General features: G+C 47.8%; 1 protein-coding gene across 1 annotated transcript in view; it reads right to left on the reverse strand.

Moving 5' to 3' along the window:
- Positions 1-301: 301 nt before the first annotated feature.
- AGXT (alanine--glyoxylate aminotransferase) overlaps positions 302-18,462 on the reverse strand; it is an 879,854-nt gene continuing 861,693 nt past the window's right edge. The window contains exon 11 of the mRNA XM_069213665.1: positions 302-624. Coding sequence (XP_069069766.1) covers positions 517-624 — 108 coding nt within the window. The 3' untranslated portion in view covers positions 302-516. The remainder of the gene's footprint in view (positions 625-18,462) is intronic.

Consider the following 18,462-nt stretch of genomic DNA (forward strand, 5'->3'; position numbering starts at 1 on the left):
CTCTATGGTATAGGAGAGTGTATGTGTCATTGGTGACAAATACAAATTAGAAAATTTGATGCAAAGAAAAGGATTCAAGAAATTGGTAGCAGTGATTTGTATCTGATAACACCCTCAGAATTCAAGTCATTGGTTAACACAAAAGTTTCTTGTGAACCAGAATGAAATATTCTTCTCCCGCTGCTTCTGTGTCTACTACCCACAGTTACAAAGCATAGAGTGAACTTTCTTTTGCTGTGAGATAAAAACTAAATTTGGTCACCTTAGCACCAGAGCAGGAAAAACTCAAAGACACATCATGAACACTTCATGTGATATTTTATTGCAGCAAATCTTATACATTTATCACCATAATTAAGCACCCTAGCCGCCACTGCACACATTAGAATTAGATGAGGGGTTGGGAGATGCAAGGAGCCTCAAGTTGGAAGAACAAGATAGGGCAAGGTAAAGCAAGCTTTTCAAAGAGGTAATGGTGATCAGAGCCAAAGATGGAACAGTGATGAGATGGTTCTTTCAGATCTTGTTCTTGTGACACTGCTGCAGGGCATCTTTTAGGGCTACAAGGACCAGGTCCACATTTGCTTTGGTGGAGTTGTAACCCATTAGTCCTATTCGTAATACCTGTAAGATGAGAACAAGAGAAAATTGTGTATCTCTGAGATATTGGTGAAATGTTACAATTTCAATTTTATCAATACCTCAAAATCATTCAAGAATATAAAGGCTACACATTTGGTTTTATACAAAACATCAGATTTCTTGCTGGCATTACTTTGTTGATCAATGAGCCAATGTTTTTAGTGTAATTGCTATTGTTGCTGGACATTCAAAGAGGACCCTCTTCTGCTCCCCTTCGTGTTCCCTGTCTACAACTCTACTCGTATACTTTACCTATGGTACTATTACTCCCTACCTGAGCCCCATTCCTTTTCTATGGGACTCTTGATGAGATGATTTTTTACATGTACATAATTGAGTGAGTTATTTGCAGGCAGATTTCAGGAAGCACGATATTGAAATGTGTGCCTCCCCTTCTGGGCGTGGAGAACCTCCCAGCCATTTTATGTTCATATGACTTTATGGGGCCAATAAATGGTCTTATTCTTCACCTGGGCAGCACTTAAAAGTGGCTGCTTTCATCACTTTTGGCTCGCTGTTTATGCATAATCTCCCCTCCGACGAATTGATAAACAAATGGCAATGAGGCAAGTGCATAGTGTTAACATGCCTCTACACTACAGTGTAAGAAGCACACAACTGGAAGGCTGGGCATGGTCAAAAGGCAGGGCCGGCTTTAGCGCTGGTTGCGCGGCAGTCTTTTTGGCGCCCCCACCCCATGACCACCTCCCAGATTCCCTCACTGCCACCCGGCAAATGTGCCCCTCATCTATCCATAGCCCCTCTCTCGCATACATTAATTTGTTTTAAAGCGCTTGAAAAGGCTGGCTTTACTAATCCACTCAGCTATCCACATAAAATATAGTTCTGTTCTTTGCAGCAGGAACATTAACCCTCTGCGCTACTTTATGGCGAGTCAAAAACTGACGCTAGACAAAACTCCCATTTCTCTCTCCAGCAGGAACATTAATCACAAGAGGTATCGACATTTTAATTGCTTCCTGAAGGCTGGACACACAAGGAATGTTTGATCAGGTGCTATTAGATCGCAAGTTATTGCTAAACACAGCGCCCCCCCTGAGGTCAGAGCCCCCAATCCAGGCCAGCATCCGGTGCGGCCGTACCACTCGCACTGCCCTAAAGTCGGCCCAGTCCGAATGTATAAATAAACTGTGGAGTGCCCACTTGGGGTCACTCGGCACATAGCAGCAACCAGTGTCCATGCTCTCCGTAGAGCACGCTGCTCGGCGCAGCTGCAGTAGGCCTCACCTTAGCCCAGCAGACGATTTCACACTGGCGATGAGGCAGACTTTTACCCTGCATGCTGGGTCATCCTTGTCTCCTTGCTGCCTCTGGCTGAGACATATGCAGCAACAAGAACTGCTGCTGATTACTGTGGCCATGAGCCAGTGCGTGGCTACTGCCCCCTACCTGCAGGCATGTGGAACACTGCCTGGACCCCCCCCAACACTGTGTCAACCCTGTGAGCCTCTCCTCACCACTCCTATTCCCAGTCACTCGGCGAGTGGTGAAATCAGCAAGGCCTGGCAATCTGTGGCAAAGCAGCTCCACCTAGCAGCTGGAAAGCACAATACATCCTGGCCTGGAGGCCGTCGAGAGAGCACATGGCTCACTGTGTGCTCAGGAGGACTCAAGCTTGTTTGCTCTACGTGCGGTGGATCTTTGTGGCCTAGGCTGTGGAGTCCTCATAGCGTAACACCTGGCTGCTAGCAGAAAGGAGCACTTGTGGGCTGCTCGGAAGAAAGGACTTTATGCAGGCCTGCGAAGCAGAAGCAGACAGAAACAACCAAGGAAATAAAGAAAAGATACATAACAAAATAACTGAGAAAAAGGGGCATAGTGAAGTGTAAAAACAAAAGCTGGGATGAAAAAAAAGAAAAAATATAATTAAAGGAGAGAACCGAGAACAAGCAAAGGGAAACGCAAAAGACACCATCTCATCACTGTCCAGGTGCAGTGCCCATTAACACCACAATCCCTCATCATCTTCACACAAGTGTACACCCGTTAGACTGCGCCACCACCTGCACTCTAGCACTATGTCCTGCGACAGAGCCAGAACCGCACCACTCGAGGTAGACCCACATGAGTTGAGAACATGGTGATATATCAGCTTGTTTCGTCGAGCTCAAGCTGATGGTAGCTTGTGTGGTGATCTAGCTTTGAAAACCAGCGGGCCTTGTAGAAGTCTGCAACTATCTAATCAATGGTAGGAGTGACGTGGCGTTTGTGGCATCTTTTCTGCTGCTGAAGTTTTTCAGGACCACATTTGGGAGGTCCTGTCTGTGCTAGGTGGCATGCTCAAACATCCTGATCTACTCCAACATCCTGGAAGATCACCACACAAGGTTGAGGGCTATACTGAAAAGGCTGGCTGATAGTAGCGGACCCTCCACAGCAGAAATCCTTCTACATAAATGTCATCAAATTCTTTGGATACCACTTCTAAAGTAGTGGTTTGCAAGTCGACCCGAAGAAAGTAGAAGCCATCAAAATGGCTGCTGTGCCCCACATGCATCGGAGGTCAGAAGTTTTCTTGGGATTGCCATGTACTGAGGGTGATTCATTCCCAGTATAGCCACCCTGTCTGAAACGTGACCACCCATGGGAGTGGGGCCATAGAGACGACTGAGCATTCAGATGTGTGAAGGAAGTGCTCCTGGACAGGGAGGGATGTAGAGTGCCACACGGCTTCTACAGTACATTGTAAAAAAAGTACAGAACTGGAGGGCTGAGTGTGGCCCGAAGGTATAAATAACACATGTAGTGACTGCTTTGGGTCATTCATCATATACCAGCAACCAGTACCTCTGTCGACCATATAGTATGCTGTACAGCGCAGCCGCAGGTCTCACCTTAGCCCAGCAGGCCATTTCACAGCAAGGATTACTAATCTAGATTTCCACTGGCCCCCTTTTTCCGCTTGTTGACTCATGCACTACATCAATGCTCAGGAGCCCCCGCTCTGAGATGTTTATTAATATATGCTTTCATGAGCGCTACGGTGCGCATAACTGGTGTCTCCTTGACTACGTGTTTGAAACAATAAGATCACTTGTGACTTAAACACAAACTTTTCTTGCTGGCCTTTATCTCCTGGTTCCACCAATCCCTGCCACCAGCAGCACTTCACACATAAGCTTACATAAATATCTCACAAGTACAATTACGACCACCGCCTAACCCCACGACCAAGGACCTTGGCCACAGATGTGCCAGGGCTGCGGTCAGAATAGTACAGGAACGCAGTCTCAAGTGAAACTGGCTCAATTTAGTAATTAAATCCAGTTCAAAATTTTAGTTGGTCAATATTTCTGGAAGGTCCAGATTTTAGCTCTTTGTATTATAGTCTGTGTGTTTGCACAAGTTTTTCTTGGAGTCGCATGTTTTGATATGCAACATTACGTAATCTCCACCAGCCTATCTCATTAACCATTCACCTGAAACCACATAGCTTCTGTAGGAGGCTGGCCCTCTAGGTAGTGTGTAAACCTAGGCACACTATGCAGGGGTGCAGGATACCACATGTTGGTTTCCAGAGGTAAAAATTAGACCACCTAATGCTCCAATTTTTATCGTAGCTGGTGGAGCAGTTAGGCTAATCCAGGAGATGTGCTAAGTATTTGCTGTACGCACAAATCTAATCATGCACCACACACACACAATGAATAACTCAGGACCAGAATTTATAAAAATATTTCAGACTTTAATATACATTTTAAGACCAAGATCTTTAAGATACGTTAAGTACATTTTGAGATATGACTTTTCAAAGTATTAATAAAGTTAGTCTTTCTGTGCGTAATTATGCACCATTGGGATCAACGCACAGTCACTTTTAAAAATGCATTAAAAATCGCACAGTTGATTTACCAGTCTCTTCTTTTGCAGGATGGTTGCAGCAGTCGATGGGCACCTTGTGCCAGCTAGAGAGGCTCAGGCGGCTCCGGGTTCTGGCAGGAGCAGCGTTGGAAAGTCTCTTGGCACAGGGCCACCTGGAGGGACCACTTGGAAAAAGAGCTGGTTTGCAGAGTTAAAGATGGTGCCTTGGGGTCGCCCTGGGCTGTTGAGGTCGTGAGGTCGCAAGGGGTTGGGGACCTGGGGCACACAGCAGATCCCATGATGCACGGCTCAGGGCAGCCGGTTGCAGGGTGATTTGAAGGTCTTGGATGCTGTGCGCAAAGGGAGCTGGAGGTAAGTGTTCTTCCGTAGGCCTTGTAGGACATCGAGGGCGCTCTGGTGGAAGGTCCAGGGTGTCAATGAAGTCCCTTAACTGGGGCTTCCTCCTGGTCCAGTTGCAGTTCTGGGTGAGCTGTTTTTGGGGTTGTCCAATGAGCACTGACCAGTACCTGGGGTATTGACACAACTCGGCCACGGGAGGGCGCTGAGTCACCAAAGTTGGCACAATTGCAGGTCTCGTCTGGGCTGTTGTTGGTGTATTGTTGAGTTTGGCTGCAACTTCTGGTTGTGGAGATATTGTCCGGTCGGTGAAGTGTCCCTCACCGCTTTGCAGGTTCCTTTGGTTTGAGTGGTGCCTCCACTCAGGAGGGAGATCTCAGGCTATTTGCAAAGCCTAGAGGTCCTCAGAGTCTTTTGAGGAGGGCCCAGTGGTCAGCTCCTGCCCAGCAGCGATTGTTGGGACTCTGGTGCAGCAAGCAGGGGTCTTGGAGCCTCTTCTGGTGCAGCAGGTCCTCTGTTCTCATCCTGTCGGGTTCTTTAGTGCTATCTTCTTTTCTTCCAGATGAATCTAGTTTCTTGGCCTAGGGAAGCCCACTTGTAGGAGGCTGGCCTGGCTTGCAGTGGGTACCAGAGGTACTTACCCCTTGTGCCAGGTCCAGTTATCCCTTACTAGTGTAGAAGAGGTGTTTCTAGCAGCTTAGGCTGATAGAAGGTAGCTATGGCAAAGCAGCTTTGGCTTAACTAGGAGACATGTAAAGCTCCTACTATACCACTGGTGTCATATGCACAATATCATAAGAAAGCACAATACACAGAAGTACTAAAAATAAAGATACTTTATTTTTATGACAATATGCCAAAAGTATCTCAGTGAGTACCCTCAGTATGAGGATAAGTTATATACACAAGATATATGTACACAAACCAAAATTATGCAGGTAATAGCAAGAAAAGTAATGCAAGCAGTGTAAGGTTACAATAGATTGCAATAGGAGCACATAGGTATAGGTGCAACACAAACCATATACTCCAAAAGTGGAATGCGAACCACGACTGGACCCCAAACCTATGTGAGCTTGTAGAGGGTCGCTGGGACTGTAAGAAAACAGTGAGGGTTAGAAAAATAGCCCACCCCAAGACCCTGAAAGGTAGGTGTAAAGTGCACCTACTACCCCCAGAGAGCACAGAAGTCGTGATAGGGGGATGCTGCAGGAAGAACAAACACCAGCAATGCACCAACAGTGGATTTCTGGACCTGAGTATCTGTAAGACAAGGGGACCAAGTCCAATAGTTGCGACAGTGTTGAGTGGGCAGGAGCCCAGGAAATGTCAGCTGAGGGTGCAAGGAAGCTGCCACCTGTTGGAAGAAGCTTGGAATTCTGCAAGAAAGAAGAGAGCTAGGGACTTCTCCTTTGGAAAACTGATGTACCATGTCGTGATGAAGCTTGCAGAGGTGTTCCCATGCAGAAAGACCGTAAACAAGCCTTGCTAGCTGCAAGGGTCGCGGTAGAGGTTTTTGGGTGGTGCTGTGGCCCAGGAGGGACCAGGATGTCGCCACTTGGATGAGGAGACAGAAGGGGCCCCCAGCAACTTAGGGAGCCCTCACAGAAGCAGGCAGCCCCCACAGAAGTACCTGAACAGGAGCTTGGAAGAAAAGTGACCCGGAGTCCACCCCAAGTCACAAAAGGGAGTCCCACGACACCGGAGGACAACTCAGAAGGTTGTGCACTGCAGGAAGGAGTGTCGGGGACCCAGGCTTGGCTGTGCATGAAGGAAATCCTGGAAGAGTGCACAAGATCCGGAGCAGCTGCAAATCACGCGGTACCCAGCAATGCAGTCTAGCGTGGGGAGACAAGGACTTACCTCCACCAAACTTGGACTGAAGAGTCACTGGACTGTGGGAGTCACTTGGACAGAGTTGCTGAGTTCCAGGGACCACGCTCATTGTCCTGAGAGGGGACCCAGAGGACCAGTGATGCAGTCTTTTGGTGCCTGCGGTTGCAGGGGGAAGATTCCGTCGACCCACTGGAGATTTCTTCAGAGCTCCTGGTGCAGGGAGGAAGCAGGCTACCCCCAGAGCATGCACCACCTGGAAATAGTCGAGAAAGCCGGCAGGATGAATCGATACAAGGTTGCTAGTAGTCGTCTTGCTACTTTGTTGCGGTTTTGCAGGCGTCCTGAGCAGTCAGTGGTCGATCCTTTGGTAGAAGGTGAAGAGGGAGATGCAGAGGAACTCTGGTGAGCTCTTGCATTTGTTATCTGGGGAGATTCCCAAAGCAGAGACCCTAAATAGCCAGAAAAAAGAGGTTTGGCTGCCTTGGAAGGAGGATTGGCTACCAAGAGAGTTAAGAGCCTATCAGAAGGAGCCTCTGACGTCACCTGCTGGCACTGGCAACTCAGAGCAGTCCAGTGTGCCACACTGGAGGAGCAAGGGGCACCTCCCCTGGGAGGTGCAGGTCAGGGGAGTGGTCACTCCCCTTTCCTTTGTCCATTTTCGCGCCAGAGCAGGTCTGGGGGATCCCTAAACCGGTGTAGACTGGCTTATGCAGAGAAGGGCACCATCTGTGCCCATCAAAGCATTTCCAGAGGCTGGGGGAGGCTACTCTTCCCCAGCCTTCACACCTATTTCCAAAGGGAGAGGGTGCCTCTCTCAGAGGAAATCCTTTGTTCTGCCTTACTGGGCTGCCTGGACCCCAGGAGGGCAGAAACCTGTCTGAGGGGTTGGCAGCAGCAGCAGCTGCAGTGGAGACCCCCGGAAAGGCAGTTTGGCAGTACCCGGGTTCTGTGCTAGAGACCCGGGGGATCATGGAATTGTCCCCCCAATGCCAGAATGGCATTGGGGTGACAATTCCATGATCTTAGACATGCCCACACACTAAGTAACTTTGCACCCAACCTTCACCAGGTGAAGGTTAGACATATAGGTGACTTATAAGTTACCTAAGTGCAGTGGTAAATGGCTGTGAAATTATGTGGACGTTGTTTCACGCAGGCTGCAATGGCAGGCCTGTGTAAGAATTGTCAGAGCTCCCTATGGGTGGCAAAAGAAATGCTGCAGCTCATAGGGATCTCCTGGAACCCCAATACCCTGGGTACCTCAGTACCATATACTAGGGAATTATATGGGTGTACCAGTATGCCAATGTGAATTGGTAAATCTGGTCACTAGCCTGTTAGTGATACATTAGGAAAGCAGAAAGAGCATAACCACTGAGGTTCTGGTTAGCAGAGCCTCAGTGAGACAGTTAGGCATCACACAGGGAACACATACAGGGCACATACTTATGAGCACTGGGGCCCTGCCTGGCAGGGTCCCAGTGACACAGACTAAAACAACATATATACAGTGAAATATGGGGGTAACATGCCAGGCAAGATGGTACTTTCCTACACCACTAAATACTGAATTTAGTGGGCGTTTTAGGGGAAACCTGGTAGCATCCAATGGGACACTTTCCCTTGCGTGGCTATATCCACTACAGTGACCACTTCCTGTGGGAAGGGTCACTTCCCTAAACATCATTGGCTATTTTCCTGCCATCTAACATGGAGGAAAATGAAATGAAGGGTCCACTTCGCCTGCAAATGCCCAGGGGTGGTGCATGCTCAGTGAGGCCACTCCTACCCTTTGTCTGGTTTCCTGCCTTTGCTCTTGCCAAAGGATGGGATTTGCAAAGGGGGAAGCCATCTGCTGCTAGCAGCAGACCTGGGGGTTTGAGTTTCTGGGGCAGTAGCCCTTTGAAGCTCACCACCAGGGTGTTGCACATTCCTGAGGGAGGGGGTGTTAGCTCCTCCGCCCAGGAAGGGCATTGTTTTACAAACTTGAGAGCCAGGGCTCTCCCTCTGGAAGTGGCAGGCTGGATAGAACCAGTCAGCAACTATGCCAGTTAGGTTAGCTTTTGCAGGGGGCACCTCTAAGGTGACCCCTGGGTACATTTAGGGTTAAATCCAATACTGGTACCACTTTGGATTTAACATTCTGGGTTGTTTGATACCCAACAACTCAGGGTGCATAGTGGCCATCATGTAGCTGGAGAACTCCTGTTTGACCAATTTCCAGGCCATGTACTTAAAATGGCTGCTCTGTTCACTGTAGGAAAGTAACCTCTTTCTAGCTTGGTTACGCCCACTTTTGGCGTGTTTGTCAGTGTGTTTGACTATGTCTACTGGGATCCTGCGAATCAGGACCCCAGTAGTTATGCTCTCTCCCTTAAATTTGGTTGTCACATACTGTTAACACAGTATTTCATAGACAATTGGCATACTGATGTCTCCTTATAAGTCCCTAGTATATGGTACCCAGGGCATTGGAGTTCCAGGGGATGCTTATGGGCTGCAGCATATCCTTTGCCATCCATAGGGAGCCCATGAACAGGGTTCTGCAGGACTGCCATTGCAGACTGTGTGAAAAGGTGCATGCACCCTTTCACTGCCATTTACCCTGCACCAGGGGCCAGATGTACCAAAGTATTTTACCCATTTTGTGTCTATGGGAAATAGCTTTAGTACATATGGCCCCAGGTCACTTATAAGTCACCCCTATAGCAAGCCTTCCAGCCCTGAGGGCAGGGTGCGGAGTACCTGTGTGTGAGGGCACCCCTGCACTGGCAGAGGTACTCCCACCACCTTCAGGACCCTTTTTCCAGACTTCGTGAGTGTGGGGACACCATTTTACGCGTGTACTGGACATAGACCACTATCTATGTCCAGCTACATAACGGAAACTCTGAACATAGGCATGTTTGGTATCAAACATGTTGGAATCATATCCCAAGGCTTTTGCAAGTATTGGTTTTATGATTCCATGCACTCTGGGGGCTCCTTAGAAGACCCCCAGTAATGCAATTACAGCCTTCTGAGGTTTTCCAGGCAGCCCCAGCTGCTGCCACCTCACAGACAGGTTTCTGCCCTCCTGTTTGAAAAGGCTTGAGCACAGGAAGGCAGAACAAAAGGATTTCCTTTGGGAGTGTTACACCCTCTCCGTTTGGAAATAGGTGTTACAGGCATGGGAGGGGTATCCTCCCCAAGCCACTGGAAATGCCTTGAAGGGCACATTTGGTGCCCTCCTTGCATAAGCCAGTCTACACCGGATTAGGGACCCTCAGTCCCTACTCTGGCGTGAAATTGGTCAAAGGAAAGGAGAGTGGCCACCTGCCGTCCATCACCACCCCAGGAGTGGTGCTCAGAGCTCCACCAGAGGGTCCCTGGGTTTTGCCATCTTGGATTCCAAGTTGGCAGGGAACTCTGGGAGCATCTGAGTGGCCAGTGCCAGAAGGTGATGTCACAGCCCTCCCCTGATAGGTGCTCAACTGTTTAGGTGACCAATGCCCCTTTCAGGGATATTTAGGGTCTCTCCTTTGGGTGGTTCTTCAGATTCGGATTGCAAGACTCCAGCAGGAATCCTCTGCATCCCCCACTTGTACTTCTCACCAAAGAAACTGCATCTGGACCCTCCAAGAACTCTACAAACTGCAAAGCAAAGACGCCTTCTGCAGCATTGCATCTTCAGCTCTGCCAGCAACTGTTTCCCAGTTGTGCATCCTCAGAGGACAGCCTGTCTTCAGCATGCACCACAAGAGTGAAGGAATCTCCCTTGGGGTGAAGGAGCCACTCCCCTGCTTCAGCAGGCACCTACTGCAATGACGACCGGCTGCATGGATCCCCTCTCCTGCTGGGCTGAGTTGCTCCTGCATCACAGGTGGTGGACTGAAGTGGTCCTGACGTCCTACTATCTAACTTTGGTTGGGGTAGAAGCTTGCCTCCCCACGCAAGACAGTACCCCAATGCACTGTGCGTTTTGTAGTTGCTAAGGCTTGGTGGCATCCTTCCATTACATTTTTCATGCATCTTGCAGCTCTGGCCCTCAGCACTATCCTGCAATGCGCATCTTCCTGAGTGGTTCTCCAGTGGCGTGTTAGCCTGTGTCGTAGTGCTGCATGGGCCTCTTCTTGCACCTCCTTTGTCCCTGTGCTGTGGAACTTGTGTGCATGCTGCCTGGTCTTCTGTGGGCTCTCTGAGTTGCTGAGAGCTCTCTCTGACTCCCCCTCCTGGGTAGAGTCCACCAGGTCCCTCCTGGTCCCGGGCAGCGCCATTTTCCGCTAACCACGGACTTTGTGTGTGCCAAGGCTTGTTGGCAGACTCCAGCGACGCAAACCAGACTGCAGTCCTCCATCCCCCATGCGACATCATCTGCTCCAACCAGGAACCTGACTCTGTCTTCTTGGGTGCAGTACTGACTGTTCTTCATCGTTTTTTTTTTCTTTTGCACCTTCATCCGGGTTAGCAGGGGGTCCTGTTCTCCCTGGACTCTTCTGTGCTTCTTGGACTTGGTCCCCTTCTTCCACAGGTCTTCAGGTCCAGGAATCTATTGTTGGTTTCTTGTAGTCTCTTCTGGTTCTTGCATAATCTTCTTTCTCGTGTTTGTGTGTTCTGGGAAAGTTACTATGTTTTACTCCTGCTTTCCTGTGCACTGGGGTGTGTTCTAGTACTTACCTTTGGTGTTTTCTAGTACTCTCAGTGACTCATCTACACAGTACACTTGCCTAGGTGGGAAACCGACATTCGCATTGCACTTTCTTAGTATGTAGTTTGTGTTCCCCCCCCAGGCCCATTTCTAACCATTGTGATTTTCACTAATTGCACTGTTTTCTAACTGTTTTTATGCCTATGTCTGCATACTAGTGTGTGTAATTTGGGTATTACTTACCTCCTAAGGGCATATGGTCTCTATAGTATTTTTGGTATTTGTGTGACCAAAATAAAGTACATTTATTTTTGTTACAATTAGTGTTTTCTTTCATGTGTGTGAGTACTGCGTGACTGCAGTCGTATTGCATGAGCTTTGCATGTCTCCTAGATAAGCTATGGCTGCTCAGCTACAGCTACCCTCTAGAGAGCCTGGCTTCTAGACACTGCATACATTTCACTAGTAAGGGATAACTCAACCTGGTATACGGTGTAAGTACCATAGGTACCCACTACAAACCAGGCCAGACTCTTATATTCACTCACTATGTCCCAGGTTTGGCAGGGACACAGTGGGGGCATATTGCTCATGCAATCATGCCCTCACATATAGTATGGTGCACCCTGCCTTAGGGCTGTAAGGCCTATCAGAGGGGTGACTTACCCATAACATATGCAGTGTAGCGTAGACAAGGCACACAGGGAGTGTGCCATGTTGAGTTGGTCTTTTTAGGTGTGCCCCAGTACACTCAGCCTGCAATGGCAGTGCTGGGTGAATATAGGTGCAGGGCCCTAGAGGGTGGCACAATCAGTGCTGCTGCTCTCAGGGGCCTACCCTTAATATTCTTGCCCAGGGGCCTGGGGTACATGTTTACTAGGGACTTACAGTGATATGTAAGAATGTATCCAATTGTGCCAAGCATCACAACAGATGTAGGGAAAGAGCTCCAGCCCAGGGTACTTGATTAGCAGGGTCCCTGTGCAGTACAACTTCTAGGACACAACATCAGGCACAAAGAGGGGGATAACCATGCAAAAAGAGGCCTCCTCTCACAGCCTCCACCATTGATCACACCTAACTGGTATTAATATATCACAAAGTGTCTGGAGTAAATGAAGGCAATTCTTTTCTTGAGAGCACATGACTATTCACTATAACCAACAATAACCACTATATTAAACATTAAACTTGGGTCCCAGGTTGCGTGCTACTCACAGTAAAGCAATTAAACGATCAGAGGGAGTAAGCAATATATAAATACAAATACAATTATAGTTACAATTGCAGTTGTGTTCTATCTGACGATCAAAGGCTCAAAACTGGTATGGTGTCAATGAATCTGACCAGTGACGACTGGAGAACTTGGCTATCACGCGGAGGTAAAAGTTGTTGAGACAAATTGATGAATGTACCAATATACGTTACATTGGGATCCACTATTTTCTTTCATTTACTGGTTCCAGTGATTGTAATCTGGATCATTAAGATTTATGTTCTATTCATATTTATGACCGAGTCTCTTTTGGTGACTTAAAAGTTCTTCGATGAATCTTAGAGTTGCATTTACAAGGGGCATTTTTCAATCTGTTTTCTATGATGTTGTAAATGTAAATTAATTGGGAAGGCAGCGTGAAGAACATAGAGGCAAACTAAAAGGGACATATGTAAGGTACAAAGCAATAGATAAGTTATACTTAAGTTGTGTCAGTAAATGCATAACGCAGGACTAGGAGATTAGACGTGGCGAGGAAATAGTTACAAATAATCAGCAAAAGTAAAGTGTTCTAAAAACATATCTACTGTTTTATTATTTTTTTTCATTTGTGAAACAAACTTCAATCAATTAATGTAAAGTTACCAAGCAATTGATCACATAAAAATAAACAATACATTCTCTCTAATAAAAACATGTGGCTGGTGCATCCAGCTATTCGAGAAATTCAAAACAGTTAACTGGTCAAGGATGTTCACTAAGTGTAAAAAATATGTCTGGTAATCTAGAATAAGAGAGTTGCAGATGACAAGAATGTGCACAAAAATCTCAGGTTTTGTTCGACAAACTCAAATTATAGGATCATACCGAAAAACCCTCCACTTGCTGATCTTATCTGATGTTGTATTATGGAAGAAGCAAAAAAAGCATCAAAATATTATTTTCTAGCTACCAAACAAATCATCACATCACTCAGCAAACGTTCCATTTCTTGATATGATATGAAGATTTAAAGTTTAGATAGCATGGATCAGCACATGAAGATGGTGATTCAAAAGCAGTCACAGGTTACAGCAGTCACCCTTGGATTGAAAATATTGTAAATCATATGTTAAGCTTCTGGCCAACATGAGCCAAATAAAGAATAATAAAAAAGCAACCCCATTATGTTTGGTTAGCTAACATTGAAGTCAAGATTAAGGAGTGTCAGGTGCTGGTTGAATAATCAAATAATTATTGTGGAAAAGTGGAGTAATATGCATGGATGCTAGTTAGGCTTCACTATGTAATACTCTCACAATACCCCGAAGATGGTCCTTGGATTCACAATAATAAATCTTTAGCTCATTCCTGGTAGTGTGGCAAACAGCAGTCAGTCTTTGGTAGAGGAACATATGTTAAGCATTTCAGAGTACCAACATGGCCGATAAGTAATTCAAATGAAATCCAACATCAATTTATAAAAGTAAAGCAGATCTTTATATTAATTTAGACACCAAAACAAAGTAAGTCAGATACATATAACCGGAGTTATAGAATTTCAAGTGAAAAATAATTCAATATTGTTCAAGCTATGAAACTTTCACCGTTGTGGTCAATGGAAAAAATCACTAGTGCTACTCGTCTACTTGCTGGGTGAATTAAGAGGAAGCCACTTGTATTTAAGGTCATGCATGTCCCAGGACCAAACTGCGACAGTCAGACAAATGTTATCTGGCTCATGGGGCCCAGTTGCAGAGATGTCCTGGCTCTCCTTGGTGCTGAACGCGGGAGCCACGGGTGCTGAAAAATTGTACCTGTGATACTGGGTCACTTGCAGGTTGAGTTTGTGGTAGCCCCCTGGGGGTTATGTTTGTGTGGGCCCCTGTTCCAGGACTCACCAGACAGAACTCCAACTAGCTCAAGAGTCTCGTGTGCAGTGGTTTCCTTGGTGCTGAATAGGAGCTGTGGTTGCTGGCTTTACCACTTTGGCGGTGCAGGCATAGAAGCGTTTGCAAAAACTCAACAACGGAACCACTGGTGAAGTCAGATGCAGGTGCTGCAGTGTGCCCTCGGGTTGCAGTGTTGACCAGACTGGCCACCAACAAGCCTTGGAAAAGGTAAGGTGAAGGAAAAGCTATCTTCTCTTCCGGCGTCCTGGAAAACAGTTGCCAGCTGGGACTTGGTGGAGATCTGGACTATACTTCACGCAATATATTGGACCACCTTCTTTTTGTCAATCCCTCAGAGGGCCCGATGGCCAGCACTTCAATTCTGGTAGGTGCTTTTACCTGTGGAGGAGTTGCATACAAGCAGATCCAGAAAGATTACTGTAGGAGGCTGGCCTGGCTTGTAGTGGGTACCTTGTGGTAGTTACACCTTGTGCCAGGTCCAGTTATCCCTTATTGGTAGATTAGTAGTGTTCTAGCAGCTTAGGCTGCTAGAGGTAGCTATAGCAGAGCAGCTTAGGCTGAACTAGGAGACATGCAAAGCTCCTACTATACCACTTATATCACATAGCACTATATCATAAGAAAACACAATACTCAGAGTTACTAAAAATAAAGGTACTTTATTTTTGATATAATATGCTAAAAGTATCTCAGAGGATATACTCCCTTAGAGGTAAGTAATATACACAAAATATACACACAAACCAAAATCAGGTAAGTAAAACACTTAGAAAAGTAGTGCAAACACTGTAGAACACAATAGAATGCAATAGGAGAAAATAGGCCTAGGGGCAACACAAACCATATACTCCTAAAGTGGAATGCGAACCACGAATGGTCCCCAGGCCTAGTGTAGTGTGCAGAGGGTTGCTGGGAGTGTAAGAAAACACTAAGGGTGTCCAAGGTACCCCACCCCAAGACCCTGGAAAGTAGGAGTAAAGTTACCCTACTACCCCAGAAAGACAGTAAAGTAGGGGATTCTGCAAAGGCAACAACTGACTGCAAAGCACTGAAGACGGATTCCTGGACCTGAGGACCCGTAAAGGAAGGGGACCAAGTCCAAGAGTCACGCAAGTGCCCGGAGGGGGGGGGGGGCAGGAGCCCACTAAACCCCGGATGAAGGTGCAAAAGTGCTGCATCCAGGTGGAAGAAGCCAAATATTCTGCAACAAGGGAAGGTGCCATGAACTTCTCCTTTGGTCAGAAGATGTCTCACGGCATGCTGGAGGATGGAGAGTTTTTTTCCATGCAGAAACACCACAAACAAGCCTTGCTAGCTGCAAGAGCCACGGTTGAAGATTTTGGGTGCTGCCAGGGCTCAGGAAGGACCAGGAGGTCGCACCTTGGAGGAGGAGACAGAGGGGGAGCTCAGCAACAGAGAGCCCATGCAGAAGCAGGCAGCACCCTCAGAAACACCTGAACAGGCATTCAGAAAATCTGAGTACAGCGGTCATCTCAGCACAACAAAAGAGGGTCCCACGAAGTCGGAGTCCAACTCAGCAAGTTGGGCACTGCAGGACAGAGTTCTGGGGACCTGGGCTGTGCTGTGCACGAAGGAAGTCTTGCAAAAGTACACAGAAGCCCTAGCAGCTGCAGATCACGCAGTACACAGGATTACTGTCTGGCGTGGGGAGGCAAGGACTTACCTCCACCAAATTTGGACAGAAGGACCACTGGACTGTCGGGTGACTTGGATCCAGCTCCTGTGTTCCAGGGACCAAGCTCGTCAAGATGAGAGGGGACCCAGAGGATCGGTGATGCATAAGTTTGGTGCCTGTTTTGGCAGGGGGAAGATTCCGTCGACCCACAGGAGATTTCTTCTTGGCTTCCAGTGCAGGGTGAAGGCTGACAGCCCTCAGAGCATGCACCACCAGGAAACAGTTGAGAAAGCCGACAGGATTAGGCGCTACAATGTTGCTGGTAGTCTTCTTGCTACTTTGTTGCGGTTTTGTAGGCGTCCTGGAGCAGTCAGTGGTCGATCCTTTGCAGAAGTTGGCGAGAAGTGCAGAGGAACTCTGGTGAGCTCTTGCATTCATTGTCTGAAGAGAAACCCACTGGAGAGACCCTAAATAGCCCACAGAGGAGGATTGGCTACTTAACCAGGTAAGAGCCTATCAGGAGGGGTCTCTGACATCACCCACTGGCATTGGCCACTCAGAGGTCTCCATTGTGCTATCACACCTCTGCATTCAAGATGGCAGAGGTCTGGGACACATTGGAGGAGCACTGGGCACCACCCCTGGGGTGGTGATGGACAGGGGAGTGGTCACTACCCTTTTCTATTGTCCAGTTTCGCACTAGACCAGGGGCCGGGGGCTCCCTGAACTGGTGTAGACTGGTTTATGCAAGGAGGGCACCATCTGTGCCCTTGAAAGCATTCCCAGAGGCCAGGAGAGGCTACTCCTCTCAGGCCCTTGACACTTATTTCCAAAGGGAGAGAGTGTAACACCCTCTCTCAGAGGAAATCCTTTGTCCTGCCTTCCTGGGACTGGGCTGCCCAGGCCCCAGGGGGGCAGAAACCTGTCTGAGGGTTGGCAGCAGCGGTAGCTGCAGAGAAAGCCCCAGAGAGCTAGTTTGGCAGTACCCGGGGTCCATGCTGGAGCCCCAGGGATGCATGGGATTGTCACCAGAATGGTATTGGGGGGACAAGTCCATGATCTTAGACATGTTACATGGCCATGTTCGGAGTTACCATTGTGAAGTTACACATAGGTATTGACCTATATTAAGTTCACGCCTGTAATGGTGTCCCCGCACTCACAAAGTCCAGGGAAATTGCCCTGAACAATGCGGGGGCACCTTGGCTAGTGTCAGGGTGCCCTCACACTTAGTAACTCTGCACCTAACCTTCACTAAGTGAGGGTTAGACATATAGGTGACTGATAAGTTACTTAAGAGCAGTGAAAAATGGCTGTGAAATAACATGGACGTTATTTCACTCAGGCTGCAGTGGCAGTCCTGTGTAATAATGGTCTGTGCTCCCTATGGGTGGCAAAAGAAATGCTGCAGCCCATAGGGATCTCCTGGAACCCCAATACCCCGGGTACCTAGGTACCATATACTAGGGAATTAAGGGTGTTCCAGTGTGCCAATGTGAATTGGTGAAATTGGTCACTAGCCTGTTAGTGACAATTTGGAAAGCAGAGAGAGCATAACCACTGAGGTTCTGGTTAGCAGAGCTTCAGTGATACAGTTAGGCGCCACACAGGGAACACATACAGGGCACACTTTATGAGCACTGGGGTCCTGGCTAGCAGGATCCTAGTGACACAGGCGAAAACAAACATACATACAAGTAAAAATGGAGGTAACATGCCAGGCAAGATGGTACTTTCATACAGTTACCACTGGTCTGAGGTATCATACCTTTTGTTTGGCATATTTCTGTTGTCATCGATGCAGGTCTCCTTCTGTCCTTTCTTCGCAAGCTGTTGCAGATCTGAGGTCCTGGTGCCAGGGGGGGGCCCTTAAAACCTAGGTTTAGATGTGTTAGGGTGTGGGTGCAAGTATCCAATGGACTAGTAGCACCACAGGTAATCTGCTGGTGAGGTGACCACATCCAGTGAATTGTGGCATATTTCTACCCACAACACTATTTTGCACTTTTCAATATGGAAGAAAGCGTCCACAACTGTACAGACCAGGTAGCCCATCCTAGAGGTGTGGCAAGCTTTCTGAGGGTGTATGCCTCCTGACTAACTAAGTTTCCTGCCTGCCCAGGTGCAAATGTTCCTTGGAGCAGGAGAATGGCTTTGTCCTCCACTGGGGACAGCCTGGTTGCGTGTCAGAGAAGTGTGCCCTTGAAGCTCACTGCCTTGATGTGCTTCTTCACTAAGCTTCCTAGGAGGGAGGGAGATGTGCCCTCCTTACCATCTGGGCCTTTGTCCTGACTCTTAGGAGTGTTCACACTCTGACCAGTGGTCAGAATACTGTCTTGGTATCCTCAGCTACAAGCTGGTGGCCAGCGCACAGTAAAACTGGAGCAACTAGGTGGGAAACCTCTAAGGTTGCCACCTGGGTGCATGCCTCATT

Source organism: Pleurodeles waltl, chromosome 11 (assembly GCF_031143425.1).
Source record: "Pleurodeles waltl isolate 20211129_DDA chromosome 11, aPleWal1.hap1.20221129, whole genome shotgun sequence".
In the NCBI taxonomy this organism is placed as follows: Eukaryota; Metazoa; Chordata; class Amphibia; order Caudata; family Salamandridae; genus Pleurodeles; species Pleurodeles waltl.